Below are 24,320 nucleotides of genomic sequence, written 5' to 3'. Positions count from 1 at the left end.
AACTCATGTAAACAGCAATTGTGAAACGCTTACTGTACTTTCAAGAATATAATGTGGCGGTAGGTTTATATCTTTAGCAGTCAAACCACATGCAAGTGAAGTACTTTTAACTCAAAAGTTCAAATGCGTTGCATAAGATGGACTTTATCTAAGACTTGATTACCACCAGGATCACAAATGGGTTACATTTGATGAACTTGCAAAAATAATTTAGCCAATGATTTGGTTGAAGTTATGACAATTGGTTGATGGATTATTCTGAAATGTACTTCTTACATTCATGAATCCCTGAAGATAAATAACCTAAATACTGTGACAATCCCCTGACTTTTTCTCAATAACCAGCAGGTCAAATTTTATTTGTCCTGTATAGTTCAGAAAATAGTGTACGTACGTACACAGATGCCATGTAGCAGGTTGCCATGATAGGTTGCCATGAAATTTGCTACACATAGGCTATTCATCCTCCCCTCAGGATGAGTTGATTTCATTTAGCATAGTACCAACATCCAGTGAAAATTTCACTTTTGTTCAATAGCGTACCCATCAGCCTCACTTGTTCTGTTTTACATGCAAAATTAAGAAAGTGAACATGTTTATTTAAATGAAACGTTATGGGTAGAGGGGTTTCTGAAGCCTCTTTACCATCTGACATGTATTTCTAGTCAAGTATACCGCCATCTTAATTGGATTTTCAAGAGGAGTAACAATAGTGGCCCGTTGAGAAATATACCATCTGACTCGAGCTAACATGTAGCCTAATCATATTTAATAGGAACAAATAATTTATGAATAATAAGAAGACTCAAGAATAAGTATTAGAATAACTCCGCTGCATAGTCTATGTAATGTGTGACAATCAGATGCCTATGTCCCGCTATAGCCTACTAAAGTATACAAATTGCACAATGGGCTTTCAATGGAGCTGAGGTGTTGCAGAACAACAACATTTTGTAAACAAGTCTGCTTTTGTCTCAATGCTGTAGTACATCCGGCAAATCAAAAGAAGTTTTCAGTGAAAGCCAGCAGGAATGTAATGAAACTGAGCAGCACTGATGCTATTGTAATGCTGCCTTTAAGTGCTGTCGGGATTATTGTAATCTTACACATAAACGCGCATTAACGGCCACATAAACAAGACAGCAAAATCAAACACGCATTTCTAAGGTAGAATAGCTTTTTACGAACAATTCTTTCAGCCTTTATGTGTCAAAGAACGTATCAAGCAAGTCAAAGATTGTAAAGTTTTATTTTTTATACCCTACAGCAACAGTTTTAGCATTTCCCACGTAGGTGTTAAAACAAAACGCTGTCTCGATTTCTAATTTAAAACAACTGTCCTCTGAGTATTTTTTTGGTTGATATATTTTAGACCAGTCTAGCGCACCTGAATGCCCTTAAAGACCATTGACTTGGACAATGGGCTAACGAGGAATCCTGAATGCGGCACAGGTTTCTCTGTCGGTGTTTTCATATTTTTACGCCTCTCCGCTCTTTTACGGTGCTTTCCATGCTTCAGAGACGACAAACGTAGCATACAGGTAAATTATAGCGTTAATAGACTGTCACTTTGTGTTTATAGCTGTGTAGCTATAGGTTACAGTTGATTTACACAGGCCAGACTTGTCATTATAAGCGATTGTCTGTTCAATCACATGCAGAGGCTGCAGGGATCGAAATATATTGGCTGCCCAAGTTGGATATTTATAATACACTTCACGTGTTTCAGTCTTAGGGAGAGCTGATGAATTATATATCAAATGGCGCCCGCCTGGGCAAAACTACACCTGACTGCCATTGTGTCACACGCTGTCATGTGTTTCTCAGCAAGGGAGCAACCAGGAATATTTAAAAATGGTCACCATGTGAAAAGCTTTTATTTCTGCAGTCATCCTAAAGTCATGTTTTCAGTTTAATCTCTTCAGAGACAGAAGGCGTTATGCCCAGGTAACATACCACACCAACAAACACTGGACAGTAAACAGGCTTTTTTGTGCGAGACCCCTGTAACAGAAAAGCAGAAAAAAAATCTGCATCAACTATTTAATTGTGGAAACTAATTCTCAGACTAATTTATTTATGACTTTTAGTAGGCAACTGTAACCAGAGAATTTGGACATCTCTCTTGAGGTTGGATGGCAATGAGCCTAATGTGTGTGTGTGTGTGTGTGTGTGTTGTGTGTGTGTGCCTTTGCCTGTGCTTACGTGATGAAAATAGGGGTGCCATGACTCTGACCAGAGGATCTTTCACCTATGCCAGTGGAGAAGAGTACCACGGCGAGTGGAAAGAAGGCAAGACAATTAAAAGAGTGTGTGGAAGTACCACACTTATAACATTCTATGTGCTGTGTATTGTACTTGTACTGTACATATAATCCTCATAAAGTATCACAGTGTTAGTTATCAGTGAACAAGAAGAGTCAGACACAGACAAGCTGAAACCACATGTCCGTTTATTAGGCTATTAAACAGCTGTGAAGCATGATTTCCCTAAAATGTTAACAGGATTAGTTGCCAGTAACCATTATTATATCCTACAATAGATTTCTATTATTTAAACATGCTCTCAAGCTTTTGGCGGGAAGCTTGACACAAATGGTCTTGAGGAGTATTATTCTGTGGACTCCAAGTATGTTTTGGCATGTAGGTGTTATTGCATTTCCTCAATATGGGTTAGATGCTGTCTACAATGCTACACACAACAAACTATTTTTACATTTCTTGGCCACATTCTTCTTTTTTTAGCGTCACCTGTATTTACATAAATATGATTATAATATAGATAGGATAACAGGACCAAATCCAAGTATCATCGATAGTCAATAACACAATATGTGTTATTTGTTCAACAGTGTTCATTGATTTGTGGATACTATAAGTTACAGTACATATACAGTATAGTGTACACCATGCTCAGAAGATTAAGTGCCATGATATTGGGGGACGATTAAACTTCCTCATATGAAATCCTAACAAGAAATCACTTTAAATTACATTTAGAAAAAAATGACTTCAGCAGTGTCCGTAGTTAAATTCTAAAATGTTAAATCTTTCAGTGAAAGGAACATATCTTCTTAAAGTTATCACCTGTGGCAAAGCTAGCATGTCTTTAAGTCTCTCTTTCTCTCTCTCTCTCTTAAACACACAAACACACACACACGCCAAAGCTATTTAGTCAAATCCCAATTGCCTAGCATTGACAACCCATGACAAACAGAGCCAGATTTGCAAGCTCTGGCCTTATCAAATCTTCTGGATTAGACTTTGGACCTGTTTGGTGATCTTAAAGGGCAACTTCACCAATGTTCAACTTACTTTCTATGACTTCAGATTTAGGGTGTAAATCATCATTACGTGTTCAGGAAAAGCACGTTGCATGTGATCACAAACTTCATAGTATGAGCAACAAGATGCCATAATCTGAATTGAAGGTTTCTCCATGTGACGTCATCTGGAGGCATTTATCAGCTAGAAGTAGAGAGATATTAATATCAGGAAGTCAAAAGGTAGTTTAATGGCATTTATGTACATGTACTACCCAAACTAGAACCAAAACAAGCAAGTTCAAAATCAGTGAAGGCGTCCTTAATTGAGTCACTCAAAAAAGTCAAAATAAGACTACCAGATCTGAATGGATCCTGGCATTAGGTTTGTGGTGATTCTCTGCTTTTTCTTGTGTATTCCATCACCCTTTAAAGGGTACTGTGGATGTAAGGAAGTAAGAGTATATCACAAATGTGTGTCTCCTCTGACATGGTTTAAACTTCAGTAATTGATCATCAATTACTCGGAGAGGAATACAAGTACATTCTGTGAGTATATCCTGGATTCTGAAGCAGAGATCCCTGCAAAAATATCGTCGGGATTACAGTACAGTAATTCTCACATCACAGGAGGCAGATGGGACTTCTAAGTAGTAAACCTTTAGCTGACCGTGGGTGGGGTGGGAGTTGCTTAAATCCAAGCACATGCTGACTCGTGTGACATACGTAAGTGGCTCTACAGTATCAAGTGAATATAAAACCCTGAGCTGCATAGCAAGTTCAAATGTCATGTTCATTTGGTCGTGTCTAGCAGTATGTTACACACTATTATAAAAGAGTAAGTATAGAAACCTTAAAAGTAATTGTGACACCAATGTCGATAAAATGTGCACTGGAAATCATATCAAGTAACACAACCCATTTTGTTAAGACAAATGGCTTTGACAGAATTTCATCTGTTTTAGTTTGAGGCTTTACTCGCTCTATTGGTGTGTAATTTTCCAGGTCGGAGGCACGGTGTTGGCCAGCTCAAGTTTCAGGATGGAACCTGCTACACTGGCCAGTTTGAGAATGGACTCTTCCATGGCTCTGGTGTACTTTTCTTTACAGATGGATCTAGGTCTGTCAGTAAGAGTGAGAAAAAAAAATAGGCAAGACAATCCTCAGGTAAAAGTTACAACTGACACACTGATCTCTTTTCACTTTATCAGGTACGAAGGAGAATTTGCACATGGAAAGTTTCAAGGTACAGGGATCTTTAGTCGATACGATGGCATGAAGTTTGAAGGAGAATTCAAAGATGGACGTGTAGAGGGATATGGTAAGTCTACTATACCACTAGAACAGCTTGCCCATGAGGATGTCAATCATGTCCATCTGTGGTTGGTAATAGTGTCGTGTGTATCCCTCCAGGGTTATTGACTTTTCCAGATGGATCTCATGGTGTCCCACGAAATGAGGGCTTTTTTCAAAACCACAAGCTGCAGAAGAGAGAGAAGTGTCCAGGAGTGGTGCAGCATGCACAGGCTTCAGCCTCCAGTGCTCGCAGCCTGGCACTGTGACTGTCCCGATACCTGGTAGAGACTTGGTTCCAGCACCTTCCAGGAGGGCCTCAGGGATGTGTACTTGTATACTCCCCTCCAGCTCTTCACTGTGTGTCTTTCTCTGTTTTTGTCACCGTCAGATTCTTTTTTCTTCTTGTGCACATCCCTTGCTTCACCTTCACACAAGCTTGGAATGCAAATGCAATTTGATCAGATAATTTGGGCTATGACTGATTTAAAATGCACAACACCATGAAGCACATCTTTTGCTTTTACATTATGTAAACAGTTTATGCTGCTTTTTTATCATCCTGATTATTCTCATAAATCATTTTCTAAATAGTTTTTTAAAAAGTTTTTTCTTACATTAGGAGGAGGTGTAAAGTAAGTCTGTTTGTCAAGCCTTTAACCACTAATAAGATAAATTGGCCTTAAAAATGTTGCAATCCATTGCAGTAGTGATTCCCAAAAGTACCCACCTAAATTTTGACAACTTGTAGTGGTATTGGATACCCCGAATGGATACCCATTTTGTTTTCATAATGCACAGATGTGAGAACACATGCATGCATGCTGTGTTGTAGACGACATAATACTGTACACATTCTCACTGATGTTTTTTTGCTATTCTCCTGGATAGTTTATGGTGGTGACTAGGAAAGAAGCACAGCAATGCCCCTACAAAAGGTGATGACTGCAAGGTAGCAAACACAGATCTAAACGATGCACAATTTTAAGGAATTGTATTCAATAAAGTTTTTAGGCCTTTAGTATACTCATTACATTCTGGTCAAAACCAGTGAATGTAAGCAGAATTTTTACATAAGTTTGTGTACACAAACACTCCACAAGGACCTTTAATATCTCACTTAACAGTGCTGCTGCAAACTTCATAATAAAAAAAATGCATTTTTTCACTGGTTTTTCTCCTGTTAGAAGATCGGTGTTCACATTTGCCTTAAAGACATTTTGGTACAAGAGTGTACTTGAAGGGCGTCCATCTGAAAATCAGATGATGCACAGTGCCCTCTTTGTCCCCTCTCTTTGGCATCATTTGCCCTGTTGTGTCTGTCAGCCTAATGAATTTGAGGTCTGCCTGACGACTGCCTTCATGCTGAGAGACACGTTGCTAAGCTGGTGCTGAGTTTCAGCCTGAATCACTCAAAAGTCCAGTAATTCTCCTCTCTCCATCAACTCCTCACTCCATGTAGAAATCATTGGAAAGGAGAATTAACTCAGCAGGATAAATCTCTCATGTAGCCCTCTGTCCAACCTGAAACACTTAGATGACTAGGCAACCTTTAAAGTAGATAAATAATCATAATTAATTGCGATGCATTAAAGAAATATATCTTAATTGAGGCAGCTGAATGAAATAAATCATGATTTGTATACATAAAATATGTAATTCTAATGTATGTCTTTATCTGTGAGGTGTATAGATATTTATTTTAATTTATTACATTTGGTCTGACCAAATTCAAATGAATTTAACATTAAAAGACATAATAACTTGATTTGTCAGGAAGACAGTGGAGTCACATGTGTATTTAAGACTGTGTGGTTGAGTATTTTAGCCAATCACAGCTGTTCTGTGGTTAAAGTTTAATTCAGTACTTGAACAGTTAATAGGCCTTACAATTTATTTCTAGATGTGGCTTGTCTAAGGTTGCCTAAAACTTCAACCAAAGACAATCAAATGATATTATTGGGACAGGTGTGAAAGCCTGGAACATGTGTTATTTCTTGCACGTGAACAATAAAGACAAATCAATACGGACAAATCCTCATTGCTTTAGTGCACAAGAACAAAAATAGGACCAATGATTGAACAGGGAACTGATTTAAGATTCTGTAAATATTTCTGTAATGTGTAGCCTGGATTATTTGCACTTACTGATTTTCACTCTTATTTTCTATGAAGACAAAAATAAAAAAATCAGTACTCAGTATTGTGAGCCTATGCTGTCACCTGCTTGAATACCCACTGTGGCTTGGCAGTGTGCTAAAGACAAAAGCATCTCAGTGCATGCAACAGTATCACTATACATGTAAACGTTTTCTGTATGTGCACATTATGTAATATGCTGTATTTCAAATCATGTTATTGTATTTTTCCTTCCACTATGTTGGAAAAGACACCTTCTCGAGCCTTCTTTGCCTAAACACAGTTCTGTCTGGATGGAATTAAATACAATAGACTACCACATCCATTTCCAACTGGAAACAATTGGTGCTTTAAAAGCGTGCCTGTCCAGACTTTCACCTGCCTGGAAAATATCATTGCCATGGTTACCTTTTTTCTGTGGCAATATAATGTTGCTTTGAGTGCTCTTAGAGAAAACTACGCACAGTATCCTCTCATTCTCCTGGAATATGTCTGAGTATGTATTGCATAGGTGGCAAACAGTTGATGTGTTTATTAAAACCGTGTTAGGAAAGAAACCAGTATTCCATTGTTCATTTTTAGATGGTATTGCAGCTACTTCTGATATTCTAACACAGGGGCTGAAATGTGTTTGACCGGTTTATGGATAAACAGGTTCTTCTGGTTTTTGGCTGCAACACAGTGTGGAGATAAAGCCTCCAGTTTCCCCATCCCCCTCCCCATTCTACATCACTCTCAAACTCACAGCCCAGCAGCATGCTGCTTGTAGTTCACATAGTATTAAAAATAACAGAACATGTCTGAGTCAAACAAATTTAACAGCTTGTATTTCTTTATGATACATGGACCATGTACAGTAATACCTCTGTTAGGGTCAGGCTGACAATATGAATGTATTATTGTGCATAGTGTGTGTCTCCTTTAAAGTCCCTGACAGTTACACAGCCTTGGCTGGAACAGGAAATACAGTGTGTGGCTGATAATGTATCTGACAAGTTGTCTACAGTGAACACTTGATATTTTAACTGAAGGCTGTAACTGTATACTTTTCAAAATAGTATTTTATGTTTGGATGATGAAATGCACAACACACTGGACTGAATGGCTGTATGCATAATGACTAACTGTTCATAAAAAAACATGCTGTAAGCAGGGGAGCAGGCAGTCCATTTCTCCAGTATTAATGATCAGCCTTCCTCAGGAACATTTAAGCCACTGATGACAGAAGGAAAATATGTCCACTGAGCCCCCCCTTGAATCCATGACTTTAGTGACGGGTATGCCAGCCATCTCTGCGATCAGCAGCTGACGTCTCAAACACAGTGCTACTGTGTGCGCTGGCCTCGTCTGCCACCTCAATAAAACAGCACCTCAAACACAGCTTCTGTACAGCAGTATCTGTTAGTCAACCTCCAAAGGAATCATATCATATATGAAAAATCTATGAGCGTCCCTCTCACATCTTGAAGCTCTTTAAAAGCAGGAATCAAACCCAAATGTAGCCAAAACTTTTAGAAATCCTAATTTTCTTCCTCATCGAATGGGTTTATATAAAAAAGGATAATTTTGAATGTTTATATCTGTGCTGATGTTTGGGAGTGTCTGAGCTCATATTATTCTCATGGGTTTAAAAACTATGCCCTGATAAGGCAGATTTTCACACATCATACTGCCTCGTGACAATAACATAATGCACATACTCAAATAAGATGTACACAGAATGGCAGTGAAATTACCAGAATGTATTTGAACCTGAGACAACTAGTCATAGATAATGGCATGAATCCATAAGTAGATGTACAATATACTGTAGCTTTTCACTGCAGTGTTCATTGCTCTCTTGAGTTGTTTTCAGGTGGCATCAGTCCAACGTCCCTCAGTTTCTCCAGCCTCTGCAAGGTCTCCATGACATCAAACTGCCATTGTTTTACCTCCTGCACTGCCGTGACTCCTTCCTGTAACATAGTTAGCATGTGCTGAAAATATGTACAGGCATGAGCATGAGCCACAGCCTCTGTTAGCTTATTATATAGAAATCATTCGGCATATTGGAATTAACATATTTACACAGTATGAGGTAATGACACCACATTCATGTAATATAAAGCTTCAACCCTCAGACAGCAGATTATGTCTGTTTTTGAGGTTTGTTATCACGTATGCAAATATTTGGGGAGACAGGCTTATAATATACTGTAGCTTGTTATCGCAAGTGTAAAAAGTTACCACTGTCTGCGGCAAAACCTCCAAGATGATGGATTTTGAAAAAACAAGGCGTAACCCATTAATGACTAAGCTGATTCCAGTCTTTCTGATAAGGTAATGTAATTGGCTGCTGGCGGTACTAACATCATATAAAATACGGAGTATTAGGAACTCTGTTTCCAAAATTTCTAACTATGTCTTTAAAATCATCTTTGAGCTACAAATGTGCAAAAAAACTCACATTATTTTTTATTTTTGTGTCAGCGCCTGCAGCTATGAGCAGCTTCACTATCTTGAATCTGTTCAGATGCACAGCATCATGCAGAGCTGTGTCTCCTTCCTGGGAGTAGAAATGTATTAATGACAAAAAATGATCATAGAGTTGATAAAATAGGGATGCAAAACACTGTTGAGCTGCTGTCTACCCTGTCCCTGGAGTTGATTTTGGCACCAGAAGATAGAAGGTACTCCACGATGGTGATATGGCCTGTTCTTGTGGCCACATGCAGAGGAGTGCTGTACAGCTGCAGTGTGGACATTAGTATGCAGTGTAAATAAATTATTTTTGTACAAATCCAAATCCAATCAAAATAAAAGGACTATATTTCATTTGCATGAGATTACAAACATTGATTTACACAAGGATTTACCTTATCTCTAATGTTCAGGTCAGCCCCGTGGTTCTTCAGGACCTTGACAACTCCAAGGCTTCCCCCTCTGCAGGCCCAGTGTATGGCCCTAGAGCCCAGCTGAAAAATGGCAGGAATGCCAGATTCTATTAGCAGTACTAACGTCAGGCCACTCAGGACTCTAGCTTTAGAATGTGAAGATAGATAGATGTGAAGATTTTATTGTTATCTTAACAAACGTTTTCCTGCACATCGCACCCGATCTTTGAAGTTGATATCAGCTCCTTTTTCTAAAAGCATTTGGACTACTCCAGCGTGTCCTTCCACAGAAGCACGATGTAGTGCTGTCCTCTTCAACTGGAAAATTTAAGTAAGTAAATTAGAAGTAAATTTTGAGAGTTGTTATGTTGTAAATCTTTCTGTTCCCATGATAATAGTTTACCTCATCATGCACATTAGGGTTCCCACCATCAGCTAGATACTTTTCTATTATATTCACTTTGCCTTGACTGGCTGCATTCATGAATTCAGCAGTAGCCACTGTCCCTGTCTTTCCAAACACAAACGTACGCACACATTGAAGATAGCAGGACAGGGGGAAACAGAGATTTTGCCTTTATAGCACTGTTATGCATGTAAACAAATTCTAGCTTACTGCAGGAATTTTTACAGACACCATAGCAGTGTATGTTTTCTTGGTCGTCTTTTTAGCTTTGCACAGCTTTGCAATATTCTCTCCTCCATTCAGGTGCAAAATCTCACAGTGTATGTCTGAGGTGATCCTCTGTACTCTCTCCTGTGTCTGGAAGATGACAGAAACATTATGAGAAAGCTGAAATGAGAGAGGCACTGTTGACTTGTAAAACAGACTTGCCAAGTAGGCTAAGGGGTGTTGAGAGCCGGGAATGGAAGTGTTAATGACAAGATAAATTCACATCATAGTGCAAGATAGGCTTGGCCATAACAAAACAAACGTTCCAAATAAGTTGCTTCTATTTTGGTCTTAATATATTTTTCATAATTTATCAGACATAAATTTCAATATCTTTATGTACATGTGACCTTATATTTGACTAACATTTTGACTTTCTGTTTGATTTCTGTTTTATTTGACTTATTTTTCTATCTGTCCATCTGGTTATCCTGTTAAGGGTTGCGGAATGTGGTGGGGGGTGCTGGAGCTGATCCCACATTTCATCGGGCTAGAGTCAGGGTACACCCTGGACAGATCACCAATCTGTCACAGACAACCAACCACACTCACATTCACACCTATAGGCAATTTAGAATCACCAATTAATCTAACATGCATGTCTTCGGACTGTGGGAGGAAACCGAAATACCTGCAGGAAGGGACAGGGAAGGCATAAGGAAAGCGTTCAAACACCCTATAGATAGGCCAGCTCGATTCAAACCAAGGACATTAAGCAGTAGTCCTATCAACTCCACAATGATGCTGCCCAGACTTATTTTTTATAAAAGTAAAATATAGTTGTTATTATCTTGCTGACAGGTTCCTGGTACGCCTCGTGCATAAAATATCGGTATTCTAAAATATTATAAAAGCATGTGAACAGGAGCATTTCCTGCCAAATCAACTTCAAATGAAAAATTCTTGACTTAAACAAGTTTCATAGAAACTATTCAAGTTAAAACAGTTCCATAGCGATAAAGTGATGAGCGTGGTGGTTATACACTTTGTCCAGTGCTTCTGCAAATTAATGTTGTTGTATTTTGAGACTTTTATACAATATGCTGTTTTAAATAAAATCTTCCTCATAGGGACTCACTGATGATTACCATTCTGAGCAATACAGGATGCAGGATACTGTGATATCAACAGAACTTTACCACATATTACTTTATTTACATTTATTTGACCTACCTGAGCTTTATTTACTACTCCTGTTTCGAAGTCCATCGCTCTTGCTGCTGACTGCACAATGTCTTCCATCCGTCTGCATATAGCGTACAACAGTGCAAAAAGAAATGGTAGTTGACAAAATGATTCGTTTTTGAAACAGTTGGGGACAAATTAGAAAAAACTAAAGAACATGGATAACTCAGCTGACTGCGTGCCACTTCATAAACAAGTGCTGCAAGCCCAGCGGCTTCCTGCTTGATATGCTGGGTTCATAGTGGTACATTGTGTTACCCCAACAAACAGGTGTGTGTGCACTTTGGTGTGTGTATGCATGCATGTTTGTAAGTACTTGCCAGCTCCACTCTCTCTCTCTTTCCCTCTTTGTCATCCAACACACACACACACACATACACACACACGCACGCACACAAACACACACACACATTCATACAAGTACATTAAACCCTTCAGGCATGCTATGCCTAGGTCATGAGCTGAGGTTATAATCATTCCACCAGCTCTCGGTTTTACTCAGTCCCATTGGTGCAACAGTGTGTACTTTTATACAAGAGCACAACTCTCATAAACAGACAGAGAGTTTTGAGGGATTATGTTATTTATAAAGGTTCCAAAAGTGTCAAGTGATACCCTGTAGTAGTTTGAGAGCACACCAACAACAACTTACTTTCCAGCTTCAGGTTACGTAATTTTTCAATAATGTAAATCATTGCACAACAACTATTCCAGTTCCCATACACATTGTTTTTTTAGTAGACACTTGTTGGACACCCCATTCTGTTTGAAATCTTCATGCAAATTTTTATTGGATGGACAGACACACACTTGTTTACAGGCATTCCTGCCAGAATGTGACTGAGTTACGTGTTAATGGTTAACCAGTGTTATTGAGGGAAGTGGTAGAGTTCAGTGGAACATGAGGCAGCGGCAGCAGCCATTTTAGCTGCACAGGACATGCAGTTAGCTGCTTTTCCTTTAACCATGGAACACAAGCAAACAGATTAACCATCAGCGTATGTTTCTACCAGGCTGGCTGTGAGTTATTTTGTTCATATTAGAAGAACTGATGTTCCTCGTGAAGTTTTAGAATGCAGCAAAACAATGTCACTTAACAGTAAAATGGTTAAAATGTGGAAACTAAGCTTCTAAAATAATTACTACAATAATTATTTCTAAAATAAGTCGTTACTGTAAAGAGAAACAATTTTGGCTTTTTTGCAATTAAATGATAGCCATTATAATACCTACTGGGAGTTCCATAAAGTGTGAGTTTTCTCGGTGGCAATACAAGTACCATGGTAACACTGAATTGCTTAAGTGTAGAAGACTTTTGTGATGGCTCTGCACTGCTGCCTGAGGCTGCAGAAGTTCCTACACGAACTCCTGCTCGTCACAAACAGGGAGTGGTCATAAAGAATAACTCCAGGGATTTTTTTCTCAGCAGGTACATATCTGTGAGCACTGTGTGTATTATGTGGAACTGTTATTTAATGCTAAAACACAAGTTATTTTCACACTTCTTTTACCGCTATATAGGAGTGACAACCTTGCCTTCAGTCTGGTGCTGCTGATTGGATGCTACTTAGTTATTCTAATTCCTGCTTATTTCCCCGTGGATAAAGCAGCAAGTCTTAGCAATGACTATCGTCATCCCAAAGATCTGGTATTGATATACATCCTAGCAGTCATTTATGATTATGTGTTGGCTACAAAAAAACTCACTCACCATGTTTCCTCTCTCTTCAGGTCTTACTAAATCATTCAGCTTCCCTGCTGTCAGTGCCCTGTCAGCCTCGATGGTGTTTAAACCACCTCAAGCCTCTGTCCTGCTCTCCAGGCCTAATAGACATCCCTGTGTTTGTGCAGCAGGAGAGGCCTATGCCCTGGGATCGGTCCCCTCCTCTGGGTCTCCAGGGAAGTGAAAAGCTATTGGCCCTCGCTCTTGCCTCTCTGCCTCAACCTGGCCTGCCCCCATCACTAAGGAGAGATGGCAGTTGCAGACGATGCATAGTGGTGGGCAGTGGAGGGGTTCTTTATGGGAGCCATCTTGGGTCTCATATAGATCAGTATGACATCATAATCAGGTATGTGTGCCAGTGTCAGACAGACACAAATGGAAGGATAACCTTCTAGTGTTCAGATGGAATTCACAGATTTCACACAGATTCACACACTTCTGTTACCAGGCTGAATAATGCTCCAGTGCCTGGCTTTGAGAGAGATGCTGGTTCCCGCACTACAATCCGTCTGATTTACCCAGAGGGAGCACCTAGCTCTGCAAATGAGTATAAAAAGACCACCATGGTTGCCTTGACGATCTTTAAGAGCCTGGACCTAGACTGGCTCATTTCTGTCATCACCAAACAGCCTCTCGTAAGCCACTCAGAAGTGATGTATTACATAAGCTACAGTATGTCATGGTAGAAACACCTGCCTCACATGCTCTACATCTATTGTGTTGCTTTAATAGGGTTTCTGGTCCAAAATGTGGTTCTGGAAGGAGGTTGTGGATGACATTCCTCTGAAACCAGAGAATTTCAGGATCCTCCACCCGGATATTATTCACAAGACTGAACAAGTCTTACAGAAATATTCTCTGAAACAAGGAAATGTAAGTGTGTGTGTGTGAGAATATATATATGTATTTATTATTATTATTATTATTATTTTTTTTTTTTATTACACATCAAAACAGACAGGTAAGAGATGGGGTATGACATGAAGCAGAGATCCCCAACCAGGTCGTAGGATAGTGCTATCAAGCTAAAAATGATTTTTTAATAAATTGTTATTTTTATTTTGAAATGACACGTTGAGATGAAATGTCCTCCCCTTTGTCTTTATAAATAATCCAACCTCTTGGGGTACTCTCTGAGCAGCATTTTCCTTCTCTTAGTATATTTTATTGTCCATTCCGCAGGACATACCTGTTCTAAGTCAACCAGATTTCTTGGCTGTCTGCCATGTACAGCCTTCTTTAAATCTATCCATAGCTTTAGGAGAGGATACCTTATTAGTGGATGGATACAGACTTTAAAATAGGGTTAATACAAGAATTGAAAGAGGCTGCTATGCTGAATATATAGACAGGTTGATGACAGAGACCACGTTTTCCCTATTCACATAGATGGTGCCAACATTAGGTGCCAGTGCAGTGGTGATGGCTTTGCAGCTGTGCGACCAGGTGAGTCTGGCTGGGTTTGGGTACGATATGCAGCACCCAGAAGCCAGACTTCACTATTATGAGACCATACGCATGGATGCAATGAAGGTTCAAGTAAGTTTTGACTTAGTAGTATAGATATTTAACAAGTACATAAATAGTTTTGCCTGCAGTGAATAGATTATAGCTGATTATATTATCACCATGCAGGTGATACATGACGTAAATGCAGAGAAACTCTTCTTGAGGGACCTGGTGGCTGCAAGAGCTGTGACTGACCTCACAGGTGCTCTGTGAGTCATTGAAGCAGAGACTGAAAAAAAGCTGAAACATACATCGACTCCTCCCTCCCACTGCAAGCCTGTATGGAGTCTGACAAACCTCTGACCTGCTGAAAGAAACCCACACAATACTGAATTTTTAAATTGTCTAGGTTGTATGATACTGCAAGCGAGCAAATTTAATTCCAAAAATAACAATCTTATAATTTTAGAGACAAATCTAGGTTTGCAAAAATGTATGCAGTGGTCTATGGTGCAAACACTGTTGATTCAACTCTAGTGAAAGTGATTTAATAAACAAGTGATTATAGTGATAAGCATTGCTCCAAAACTACATTAAGACAGACATACAGTAACTATTATTACACCTTTCATACATACAAGGTATTCCACATGGAGTGGTAAAGGCAAAAATAGCATCTGCAATTATAAAACCTGCTGCAAATCTTAAAAAAGCGGAAAATGAAAACACACTCTGCTATTTACAATATTACTAATAAATATGAATCTGGTCATAAAGAAGTATTGAAAAATATATTTGCATCAACAATCATTGAGTGATATTATAAATGTTAATTCATACAAGTCAAATAATAGTGCGTAAATGCACAGAGGTGTTTGATTGTACCAATCATGAACTTAAGTGCTTCTGGATTTAATTTTAGGTCAGATTATCATAGAATGCATAATCTTTTATATAAACAGTTAACCTGTGGAAACATGAAAAAGGCACTGGACACTTTGCATGTAGAGAGTAAGACCTTTTTTTCCTGGCAATACAACAGATATCTACCTTGGCTAGTGAGTTCAAGTGTGTGGGTGTGTTTACAGCAGCGGATTGCGTGATGGCTCCCACAGTTTGCTTGCCAGCTGTCTGCAGTGCTGGAGGATGATCTCAGTGGGAATGACCCCCAGGTGAACAGTCAGCAGCTCGTAGCACTTCACCACCTCCCCCTGGTGATTCTTACTGTAGTAGCGGAGCAGCTTCCTGCTTGACACATTATTTTTTGTAGCCAGCGCACTCTCTTTCTGATTAATCACATTTAATTTTCTTATACAATGTTGTTTACCTGTAGTAATCCCATGCAAGCATTCCAATGGGGGCCGACTCATCAGGCAGGATGGGTATTTCTCCTGCCTCTAACTTGTAGCCCTAATTGATCAGATACAACCATTACAAAACAATTATTTTTTTTTATCCAACTGCATTCCAGGATACTAAGTCTTTTTTAGTATTCCTGAACTTGGCATGTCAGCCACTTACTGTCTCATTTTCAAACCAGAGGAAGTAACAGAAGTAGAAGTCTCCATCACGCAAGGTGACTGTGGAGTGACCCTTTCGAAGAAAATGTCGAGTTGTGCCAACCAGGCTCCAAACCTTCAGTATGGATCAGCAAAGAGAAATTTATTTCACATTTTACATTAAGACAAAGGTGAACAAAACTATTAGCATAAAGCATGGGAATTATGGGAATTCTTTTTTAAATATATATTTTTGCTTTGTTGCAGAGAGTTCTCTGTTATGTGTGCAGTAAATATAAAGGTACAGATGGTTGTAATCAGGAGGTTAAAGGTGACAAAATCCACCTACCAGCAAACACAATGTATGATTGTTTAATAATTGATATTTCACGTTCCCCACATGTTTGTTGCAACAGAGCTATTGATGTTGCCATTTCAATCTCGACAAACAAGTCAAATGAATACCTCAAGCAAAGACATTTACACTAACAACAGATTTGAATTTGTACTGTTTTTCCATCACATTTCTATATTATGTCACTTTTCTGTGATATATTTTTAAGAATTCTACAGACCAGAGTGACAATATCTTGCAACATGCCATAAGTCTCCATTATTTATTTTATTTATTAATAATTATTCCTGGATCTCTGAACTAAGAGCAACAACAGACAAAAATCAGTCTTAATATAAAAACTTTCTGAGTGTAATTAAGCTATTAAATACCACACAATTTGAAGACATTCAGTTCTAGTATGCCTGACCTTGCTTTTGATGAACTGAGCCACTGGTCCCTTCCCAAGTTCAGATGTTGTGCGTTCTGTGATGCTGAGAGATGGTGCAATCATTTGGCCGGTGGATCGGTCCACACAGATAAAATGGATGAGACCTGGGAATTCCTCCAGGTAAGTGAGATCAGCTGGGTCAAGAGCAATACACTCAAGGTAAGAGCACATGTCATAACATTTTGTTAAGACTAAAAATAGGAATGTACATTGAGAAATATTTCCAATTTAGTTTGTGCAAAGCACTAGTCACAGATCAGAAACAACATGAGGCGCATCTTTTTGCTGGCAGGATATGACACCATGGTGATATTTCTTTTGCTTTTCACCAGCAGGAAGTCCTTCCAATCCATCAGTTTCTCTCTGGGAGGGACAGAGGGTGAGAGAAAAAAAACGTTAGACAAAAAGACAATGAAAGTAAAAAGAGGGGAAGGATGTATAAAGTGAGTCAGATGTAAAACTGTAACAATAAGTTAACAACAAAATAACACAAAAAGAGGACCATGTGACCGATACGTAACTGCACCATAGTCTGGACTCGTTCCTGCAGACCAGTGGAGAGATGTCGAGGAACGTCAGCCGATGCAGAGTCAATAAGAAAGCACTGTCGGTAGATGCCACACAGCTGGGTCTTCATATTTTTACACCACGGGATTAGACTAAAATAAAAACACCAATGTATGAACTGCAAGGATCCTCCAACAGCTGAGCTATGACGCATTTTGTCCAGCAGAGGGCTATGGCAGACTTACTCCTTGTTAAACCCTGGTCCCCCTCTGGCAAAAGCTCTATTCTTGAACTCTGTCCAGACATTTTGTAAATGTGCAGACTAGATTAAAAACATGGAGGAACAAAACATGATTTAAATTTTCCATGTCTAAAACCAATTTCATATAATATGTTGATATACATCACAAATTAAAAACTTATACCTGTATCTCACTAGGTCCCAGTGCTTTAATGAATTTATCCAGTTTATTGCGGATGTCGTGTATAGTCAGCTGGCCTCTCGTGGCAGCAGAACCTTCGTGGCCTTCACGTAAACGCTTCTCCAGCGTAGCAAATGCCTCCAAAAATGTATACACTGACATAGCCACTGCATTGGTGGGAATCTGTAGATAAATGTAGGTGCTTAAGTGAGGGAGCGAAGATGTGCTTAAACACTGGGAGCACTGCATAAAACTGCAGTTACACCAATAAGGCATAACATTGTGACCACATGTGCAATTTAATGCAATCCAATAGTGTGGCTGTGCCATGAATTGTACTATTACAAAGTTGAGTCATACTGGAGTGCATTATAATAAGTTTTCTCCCTGCTGGCTACAAAACCAGGAAGCAAGACTTGAAAGTGTGATGGCATCCACAAACCTTAGTTAGCAGCACAAGTGTGATGCCAGGCCACAGTTGTAGACAGTACATGGAGTGAGGCATCATAGGATATAGTCCATCTTTGCTGGACACGTCTAAGAAGACTCTGCGAGGGGTTGATGCGTCATGTGGAGGAACATCTAGAGTCTGCAAGCTATCCTCTGCCATCTGAATATACAAGTATTTATCTAGTTGTGAGATGTCAATTTGGTTTAATTCTTACACAACTGACCATTATAAAACATGGTAAAATATTAGAAATTAACATTGGGATACATATTTACCTGTATGTCTGGGTCTACAAACTCAAACACTGGAGTACTTCCTCTAACTGGCTTTTCTAGTGACACAAAAATACACAACATTAGGCTGTTTCAGGAACTGCTAAAAGCCCTTAATGATGAGTAATGCGCTCTACAAAGAAACTGAATACACCCCAAATCCACACTTGACAATACTGCCATCTAGCTACAGATACAGGCCTAAAAACGAAAAACAGCTCGATTGATGTATTTTTGTCACTTCTTGCCACATACCCGTTTCTGCACAGACGGGTATCGACTGGGAACTACTGCATCTATGCCCATTCATTTTTAATAATTTCCATTGGTAACATATACAAAGTGGGAGGGATTAAAAGTTTTGTTTTATTTTTGTACACAACTCTGCATGTTTTCAAGAATAAATCTCAATATACAGCAACTGAAATAACTCATTAGACACAAATACACAGGCTCTACTACTGAACCCACCTGAACTGCTCGAATTGTTGTCTGTAGGGGAGGGCTCTGGGGTATAAAAGCTTTCGTGACCAGATCCAGATGTACTGTCAATGTCCTTCACAAACACACAACATGCCAATAAACATGTATTAAAAAAAAGCAGAAACTAACATTTTTTCAGGATGCTTTGTTAGTGGTTGTCTGAATTTTCTACCTCAGGACCTGTGTCCTCCAGGTCAACATTGCTAGGATACATATTCTGCGCTATGATAATGAGGGCCAGAAGATCTGAAGTGGAGAGCGTGCTTGCGCTGCGGCTAGAAAGACGAGAGGCAAAAGGACCAAACACATTTAAAAAAATCATCAATAAAAATAAAGCAGAGTAATAGGAATTATTTAAAAAGGGCAAGTTATGGAAATGTATTTTACCTAGAGTAAAAAGCAAGTAGTTTAGTGTGAACCAAGATGAAGGCATGTAGCACCTCCTCTCCCGCTCTCTCTGCACTGCTGTTGAGCTGCTGAACCAGGCGGCGCTCCAGGAACTCGATGCACTGCTCACACAGTGTGGGGTGGATCAGTCTCTCCACTGCCTTTGGGGAGGAGCAATCTTAATTTCCAGCAGTGAAAATGCAATACAGACATGGCTTCAACTATGAGATTTGTAATGCTTGTAATGAGAAAACTATAGTAAAGAATAATAAAATATTCCCATAATAATACAGGTTTCTGCCATCTAGTGGTTTTATTCTATATCTTAAAGAGAGATCTTTAAGCACTTATATAGAGATCTGTAACCACAAATATATTGCTGAAAGAAGAAACCAAAAATTCAGTAGTCCGTGAACACATCATATGATTGGTCAAGGAATCCAGCAGAATAATTAGTGTTTATGAATTCTTAGACACTACTGCAAACCACAAGTCTTGTTAAATTTTAACACCACATTTAAAAACAAACACAATTACCAGAGTAAAATTTTCAAACGGAAAGCTCAATGTATGCTTACCTGTGTGTGTGCGTGTGCGCTTGTGTGTGTGTGTGTGTGTGTGTAGTTATATTTTTCCTTGTCCCTACATAAGCAGCAATTAAAGTGATGAGCGTAAACTGGACAGAATCTAAAGCAATACTTAATCAGGTTGTAAAAAAATAGCAAAAGAAATAGTAATGCACTGCACCTCCACTAAGAAGCTCTGGTCATTCTCTCGGAGGTGGCTGTAGGTCTCCAGCAGGCTCTGGAGATACTTCCACAGCCTTATTCTCTGCTCTGTGTCCTGTGGACGCAGTCTGGTGACAAACGACATGATTTATACACCAACCATCTGGTATGTTCAAAGTGTCCAGTCCCAAGAAGGGACACACAGAACATTTCTTACTCTTTTCTGAGGAGGTTACTGCTCAGGGTGACCATGCCAAACAGCACCTCCATCATCTTCTTCATCACATAGATCTTCCTCTTCAGATCATCCTCTCCCTCCTCACCATCTCCATTCACAGCAATGTAAAGACACTCATCAAACTGAGGATACAAAACAAGCTAATGAGCTCGTAATGCCCACGGCACATGAAAATAAATTGGAAAATTAACTGAAGATGATCATTTTAAACTTGGCCCTGTAATGTGTGTTGTCAAAGGAATTTTTAATGGGAAGACAGAAGAGGCTGCTGACACTGAAAGGATGTGAAACATGTCAAGTTTCAATACAAGGCTAAATAAAAACACAATTTAAATCTTTAGTGTTCTGGAAAATTATTCATTTCATCGTGAAAGGACCTAATCTGTGTTGGGCTGAAGACGGCTTTTATTTTGGAATGCCGGTGCTACCTGGTGGAGCACGTAGATGTGGTTGTTTTCTGTGATGAAGGAGGTGTAGCTGTCACCCAGCCTGTCCACCATGGTGCTGCAGGAGATAATGATGGGGGCAAAGAGAGTACTAATGCTGTCCTCAAATGCTGGAAGCTAAAACACACAGAAAAAAGCAAAAACAGAAGTTAGAAATGAACCGTTATTTACAGCTACAAAAAGCCAGTATCTCTTAAACATAGTTTCCTCCCTCCTTACCGCCTGGCCCTCCTCCTGAGATGCGCCATACTGCTCTTGGATGTTCTGCTGAAATTCAGAGTCGGTCCAGTGGAAGAGGACCTCGGCACTCTCGCTGGCTATCAGCAAGCACTTCATCTGGACTCCGGAGATACTCCTTTCCTGTTTTACTGTCGTGTCCTCTTTAAGCCAACCTCTCCAGATGCATTATGCTATAAAGAAAAAAAAAGGTTAGTGAGGCAGAAGACAGACCCCAGGGTGAGATTTTGTAAAGCAGAGACTTTCAAAAAGGAAGAGCGTGTTAAAAATTTTAACCATGAGCACAAAAAAAACATACATTCATGTTCACGTTAAAAAGGAAGAAGTAGCGCTCACTTTTCAAATAAATCCAGGTAGATAACTATTGTAAAACTGTAGCATTTGTCTGAGTCTGAGGTATCTGGAAAAACAGCAACGCTTTAATACATTCTCTTGCTGTTTTAGATGTACACACAGAAATCTAATTTCCATGTGTGCACAGTGAAAGCAGCTATAGAGGAGCCCACTGCAGTGCCATTGGCAGAATGCTTAGTAGTATTATACTGGCAAGATTTTACACATTTTTGATGATGCCATGTTAAAGTAAATGCTCGGAGCAACTTGTAAAGAGCCTTGCACGCTCTTTACTTCATTCCCCCCACATTTTAGGACTATGTGCAAGTATGTTTAAATCATATTTATAAGGAAATACAGGGCAAGATCTTTGTTTCCCCATTAACTGACAGAAAGGCACGAAAATGATTGCAACATTTTGTTGACACCCAACTCATCATTACGGTGCGCGGGCGACATACACGCGCGCGCTGGGGTCACTGCATGTGATGTGTACTCTTTGCTAGCTATATATATATATATATATATATATATATATATATATATATATATATTTGTTTGATTACCTGGAGCTACTCCGATCCGTAAATTACACCTCGTGTTTTACCCGAAGCCTTGAATTATTACCAGACTTCCTCGACGCATCAAAATTGTGCAAAACAAACACACGATCGCGTTGCAACTACTCTCCCAGTGTGTTTTCTGCCTCAGCATCTCAGTCCCCACTTTCTCCGTGTTGTCCAAGCGTCCTCTGTCCTCAGAGTTTGGTGCTGCGGCTTCTGGACGTGTTCATTTCGGCTGCTGTAACATCTCCTTCCTTCCGCCCTGCGTGCAGCTTCGCGCAGCGCAGTCATGTGACGTGCAGCCGGACTTCGCTGATCTGAACACGGACGGAGCTCCTACTCCACGGAGGTACGACACTCGAAGCTCCTAGTTCGCGATTTGGAGAGCTGCTGGATGCTCCTCGCAATGGAGTGAATCCTCGAGGAGCACGATGATCAGTGGGGCAGGGGAGAAATCATGTGCAAGCGCCTTAGGTGGGGCACATGACTGAGAGGCTGCGCTGGGTTTGGTTTGGTATTTGTGGAATTCAGTTTCATGGTTGGTAGTTGGATTAGGAGTGTTTGTGCTTCGATCACGTAACAAGGTTTGTAAGAGAATCTACAAAAAACAAACCAAAATCATATAACATCACCACTGAACAGGATGCATTTATTGATTGAGCAGAACACGCATCAAGTTCTCAGTAAGATAGAGATCAAGGCATTTGGCCTTTGTTTTACCATAAACCTATACTTTTACAAAATATAGTACGAAAATATGTGTAAGAAAAAGTTTTGAATTATATTTAATTGTGTAAAGCTTTTCAACAACGTACATCCGTCCACCGATGAAGAGTTGAGATTATTACTCAGAATAGGCATATGGGAGAATTTCACTGGGTAATGCAAAAAAATCCCTATTATATAAGGGCCATAAACACTTTTTTCCATCAGTGGAACAAAGGGGCCTACAGGACATATATGCTGCTGCATACTGTATACTGTACATAGTCGGCAAACACTGTTCAGAGAATGTTTTGATGGCTACAACAAATCTGTGTTGTATCATAAGGTTCAGCACAGATTGTATGTTTGGCCTCTGAGCAAAGCAAAGAACCCCATCGAAACATAAATATTTATATTTTATTAACTTGCTTGGGTCAAAATGGTCCAAAAAGCCAAAAGTTCTATGTTGTGGGCCAAAGTCTAATCTAGTCCATCAGTTTTCTGGGGATCCAGCATTTATGGAAATCTTATTTAAGCTGACTCCTGTATATACAGAGTAAACATCATGAAATCCTCAGTGTTTGTTAACAGGCTAAGGTGGCCTTGCATGTCTCAAAATGGATCACAGAGTATAAACAGTGTTAGGCAGGCCTGGGTAAGACTTACCTCCACTAAGGAGGCACTGTCACGCAGAAGTGGCTCGACACAGCACAGTACCCCTCATAACCTAATTCGATTTTTGTCTCTTAGAAGTTATCACAAGGTGCAGGTTTATATGAACCAAAGTTTGCCAAACAAAGCCATTTCCGTGGATTGGCACTTGGCAAGATTCTGGTCTACAGTTGAGGTCAGTTATTGGCAACCCATTACTAACAGGTCACATCCGCTCAGTTTACTATACAAACACGTATGTTTTTAGTTTTGTTTTAGGATATTATATAATGTCTGTATCAAGCAGTAGGCTGATTTTAAATATTCAGCTGATTTAAACACTTTTCTTGAGAAAGTGCAGCACAATCCAAGTTACTTATCCTTCTGTTTGTCAGCTGCTGTCTCCCACTCTCTGTACTCGCTTTTAAAACTAAGCCTCTGTGTATTCATCTAAATCTGCCCATACACTTCATAGTGAATAATATTTCGTCATCACAGGAACCTCAGTTAAATGGACCAGGTGTTGAGGGGTCTGGTTTAATTCTTACACGTCAACAATTTCAGCCTGTTTAAAATAAACCATATGCGAAATGAAGCTGTTCCTGAAGTTCATTTCTGTGACCAAACATTTCTGCTACTTACATAAAAGCAAAATCCACTTTCCCATGAATGGAACATAAAACAAAAATATAATTAAAGGTACATGCTTTGGATCATGGCTCTTCATGGGCCGCCAGTGTTAATGACTCACTACCTAGAAATGTCAATACAGATTTCAATGCAGTTTTCCTGTGCCACGTTTGTCTGAGAAAAATGGAGGTCAGTTGAATGATAAGATTTTAGCCTAAGAATCCAAAAAAATCTTATAAAATCTCCCCTTGACATGATCCTAGCAAGGTGATCCCAGTTGTCTGTGCATTAACAGACACCAAGTCAGGTCTGGACCAGGTTTTATCTGTCTGAGCCAAAGCTGAGGTCTGGAGGTTTAGTCCATCCTGGCTTCATGTTTTCCATC

The 24,320-nt window shown here is 39.5% G+C and overlaps 4 protein-coding genes across 8 annotated transcripts; 2 read left to right on the top strand and 2 right to left on the bottom strand.

Moving 5' to 3' along the window:
* The first annotated feature begins 1,387 nt into the window (after window positions 1-1,387).
* morn4 (MORN repeat containing 4) lies at window positions 1,388-7,188 on the top strand. The gene is made up of 5 exons (XM_067520433.1): window positions 1,388-1,541; window positions 2,219-2,292; window positions 4,269-4,383; window positions 4,475-4,584; window positions 4,677-7,188. Exons 2-5 carry the CDS (start codon window positions 2,226-2,228, stop codon window positions 4,823-4,825), a joined length of 441 nt encoding a protein of 146 aa, XP_067376534.1. The 5' UTR covers window positions 1,388-1,541; window positions 2,219-2,225; the 3' UTR covers window positions 4,826-7,188.
* Window positions 7,189-7,563: 375 nt separating this feature from the next.
* Window positions 7,564-11,681, bottom strand: ankrd2 (ankyrin repeat domain 2 (stretch responsive muscle)). The gene is made up of 8 exons (XM_067520420.1): window positions 11,415-11,681; window positions 10,185-10,331; window positions 9,972-10,079; window positions 9,788-9,886; window positions 9,551-9,649; window positions 9,326-9,424; window positions 9,142-9,240; window positions 7,564-8,650 (listed from the first exon to the last, which is right to left on the bottom strand). The coding sequence occupies exons 1-8, from the start codon at window positions 11,481-11,483 to the stop codon at window positions 8,525-8,527; spliced, it is 846 nt and encodes a 281-aa protein (XP_067376521.1). The 5' UTR covers window positions 11,484-11,681; the 3' UTR covers window positions 7,564-8,524.
* Window positions 11,682-12,308: 627 nt separating this feature from the next.
* Window positions 12,309-15,390, top strand: st3gal7 (ST3 beta-galactoside alpha-2,3-sialyltransferase 7). Of its 2 annotated transcripts, none has more exons than XM_067520405.1 (7): window positions 12,309-12,446; window positions 12,948-13,074; window positions 13,158-13,495; window positions 13,598-13,784; window positions 13,882-14,022; window positions 14,539-14,688; window positions 14,785-15,390. In XM_067520405.1, exons 1-7 carry the CDS (start codon window positions 12,427-12,429, stop codon window positions 14,869-14,871), a joined length of 1,050 nt encoding a protein of 349 aa, XP_067376506.1. In that variant the 5' UTR covers window positions 12,309-12,426; the 3' UTR covers window positions 14,872-15,390. The 2 variants fall into 2 exon arrangements, with proteins under 2 accessions (XP_067376506.1, XP_067376498.1); XM_067520397.1 differs by having other exon boundaries at window positions 12,316-12,855.
* hps1 (HPS1 biogenesis of lysosomal organelles complex 3 subunit 1) lies at window positions 15,131-22,388 on the bottom strand. Of its 4 annotated transcripts, none has more exons than XM_067520336.1 (18): window positions 21,953-22,388; window positions 21,036-21,226; window positions 20,799-20,933; window positions 20,350-20,492; window positions 20,152-20,260; window positions 19,405-19,565; window positions 19,190-19,292; window positions 19,006-19,090; window positions 18,538-18,593; window positions 18,254-18,421; window positions 17,815-17,994; window positions 17,635-17,711; window positions 17,404-17,541; window positions 17,181-17,245; window positions 16,862-17,007; window positions 16,120-16,233; window positions 15,926-16,008; window positions 15,131-15,843 (listed from the first exon to the last, which is right to left on the bottom strand). In XM_067520336.1, the coding sequence occupies exons 2-18, from the start codon at window positions 21,150-21,152 to the stop codon at window positions 15,681-15,683; spliced, it is 2,043 nt and encodes a 680-aa protein (XP_067376437.1). In that variant the 5' UTR covers window positions 21,153-21,226; window positions 21,953-22,388; the 3' UTR covers window positions 15,131-15,680. The 4 variants fall into 4 exon arrangements, with proteins under 4 accessions (XP_067376437.1, XP_067376444.1, XP_067376452.1 ...); XM_067520343.1 differs by having other exon boundaries at window positions 22,014-22,388; XM_067520351.1 differs by having other exon boundaries at window positions 22,113-22,388.
* Between the last annotated feature and the right edge of the window lie 1,932 nt (window positions 22,389-24,320).

Source organism: Channa argus, chromosome 1 (assembly GCF_033026475.1).
Source record: "Channa argus isolate prfri chromosome 1, Channa argus male v1.0, whole genome shotgun sequence".
Taxonomy (NCBI): Eukaryota; Metazoa; Chordata; class Actinopteri; order Anabantiformes; family Channidae; genus Channa; species Channa argus.
Note: the sequence above shows the minus strand (reverse complement) of the source record. Positions and strands in the feature narration are given on the sequence as shown.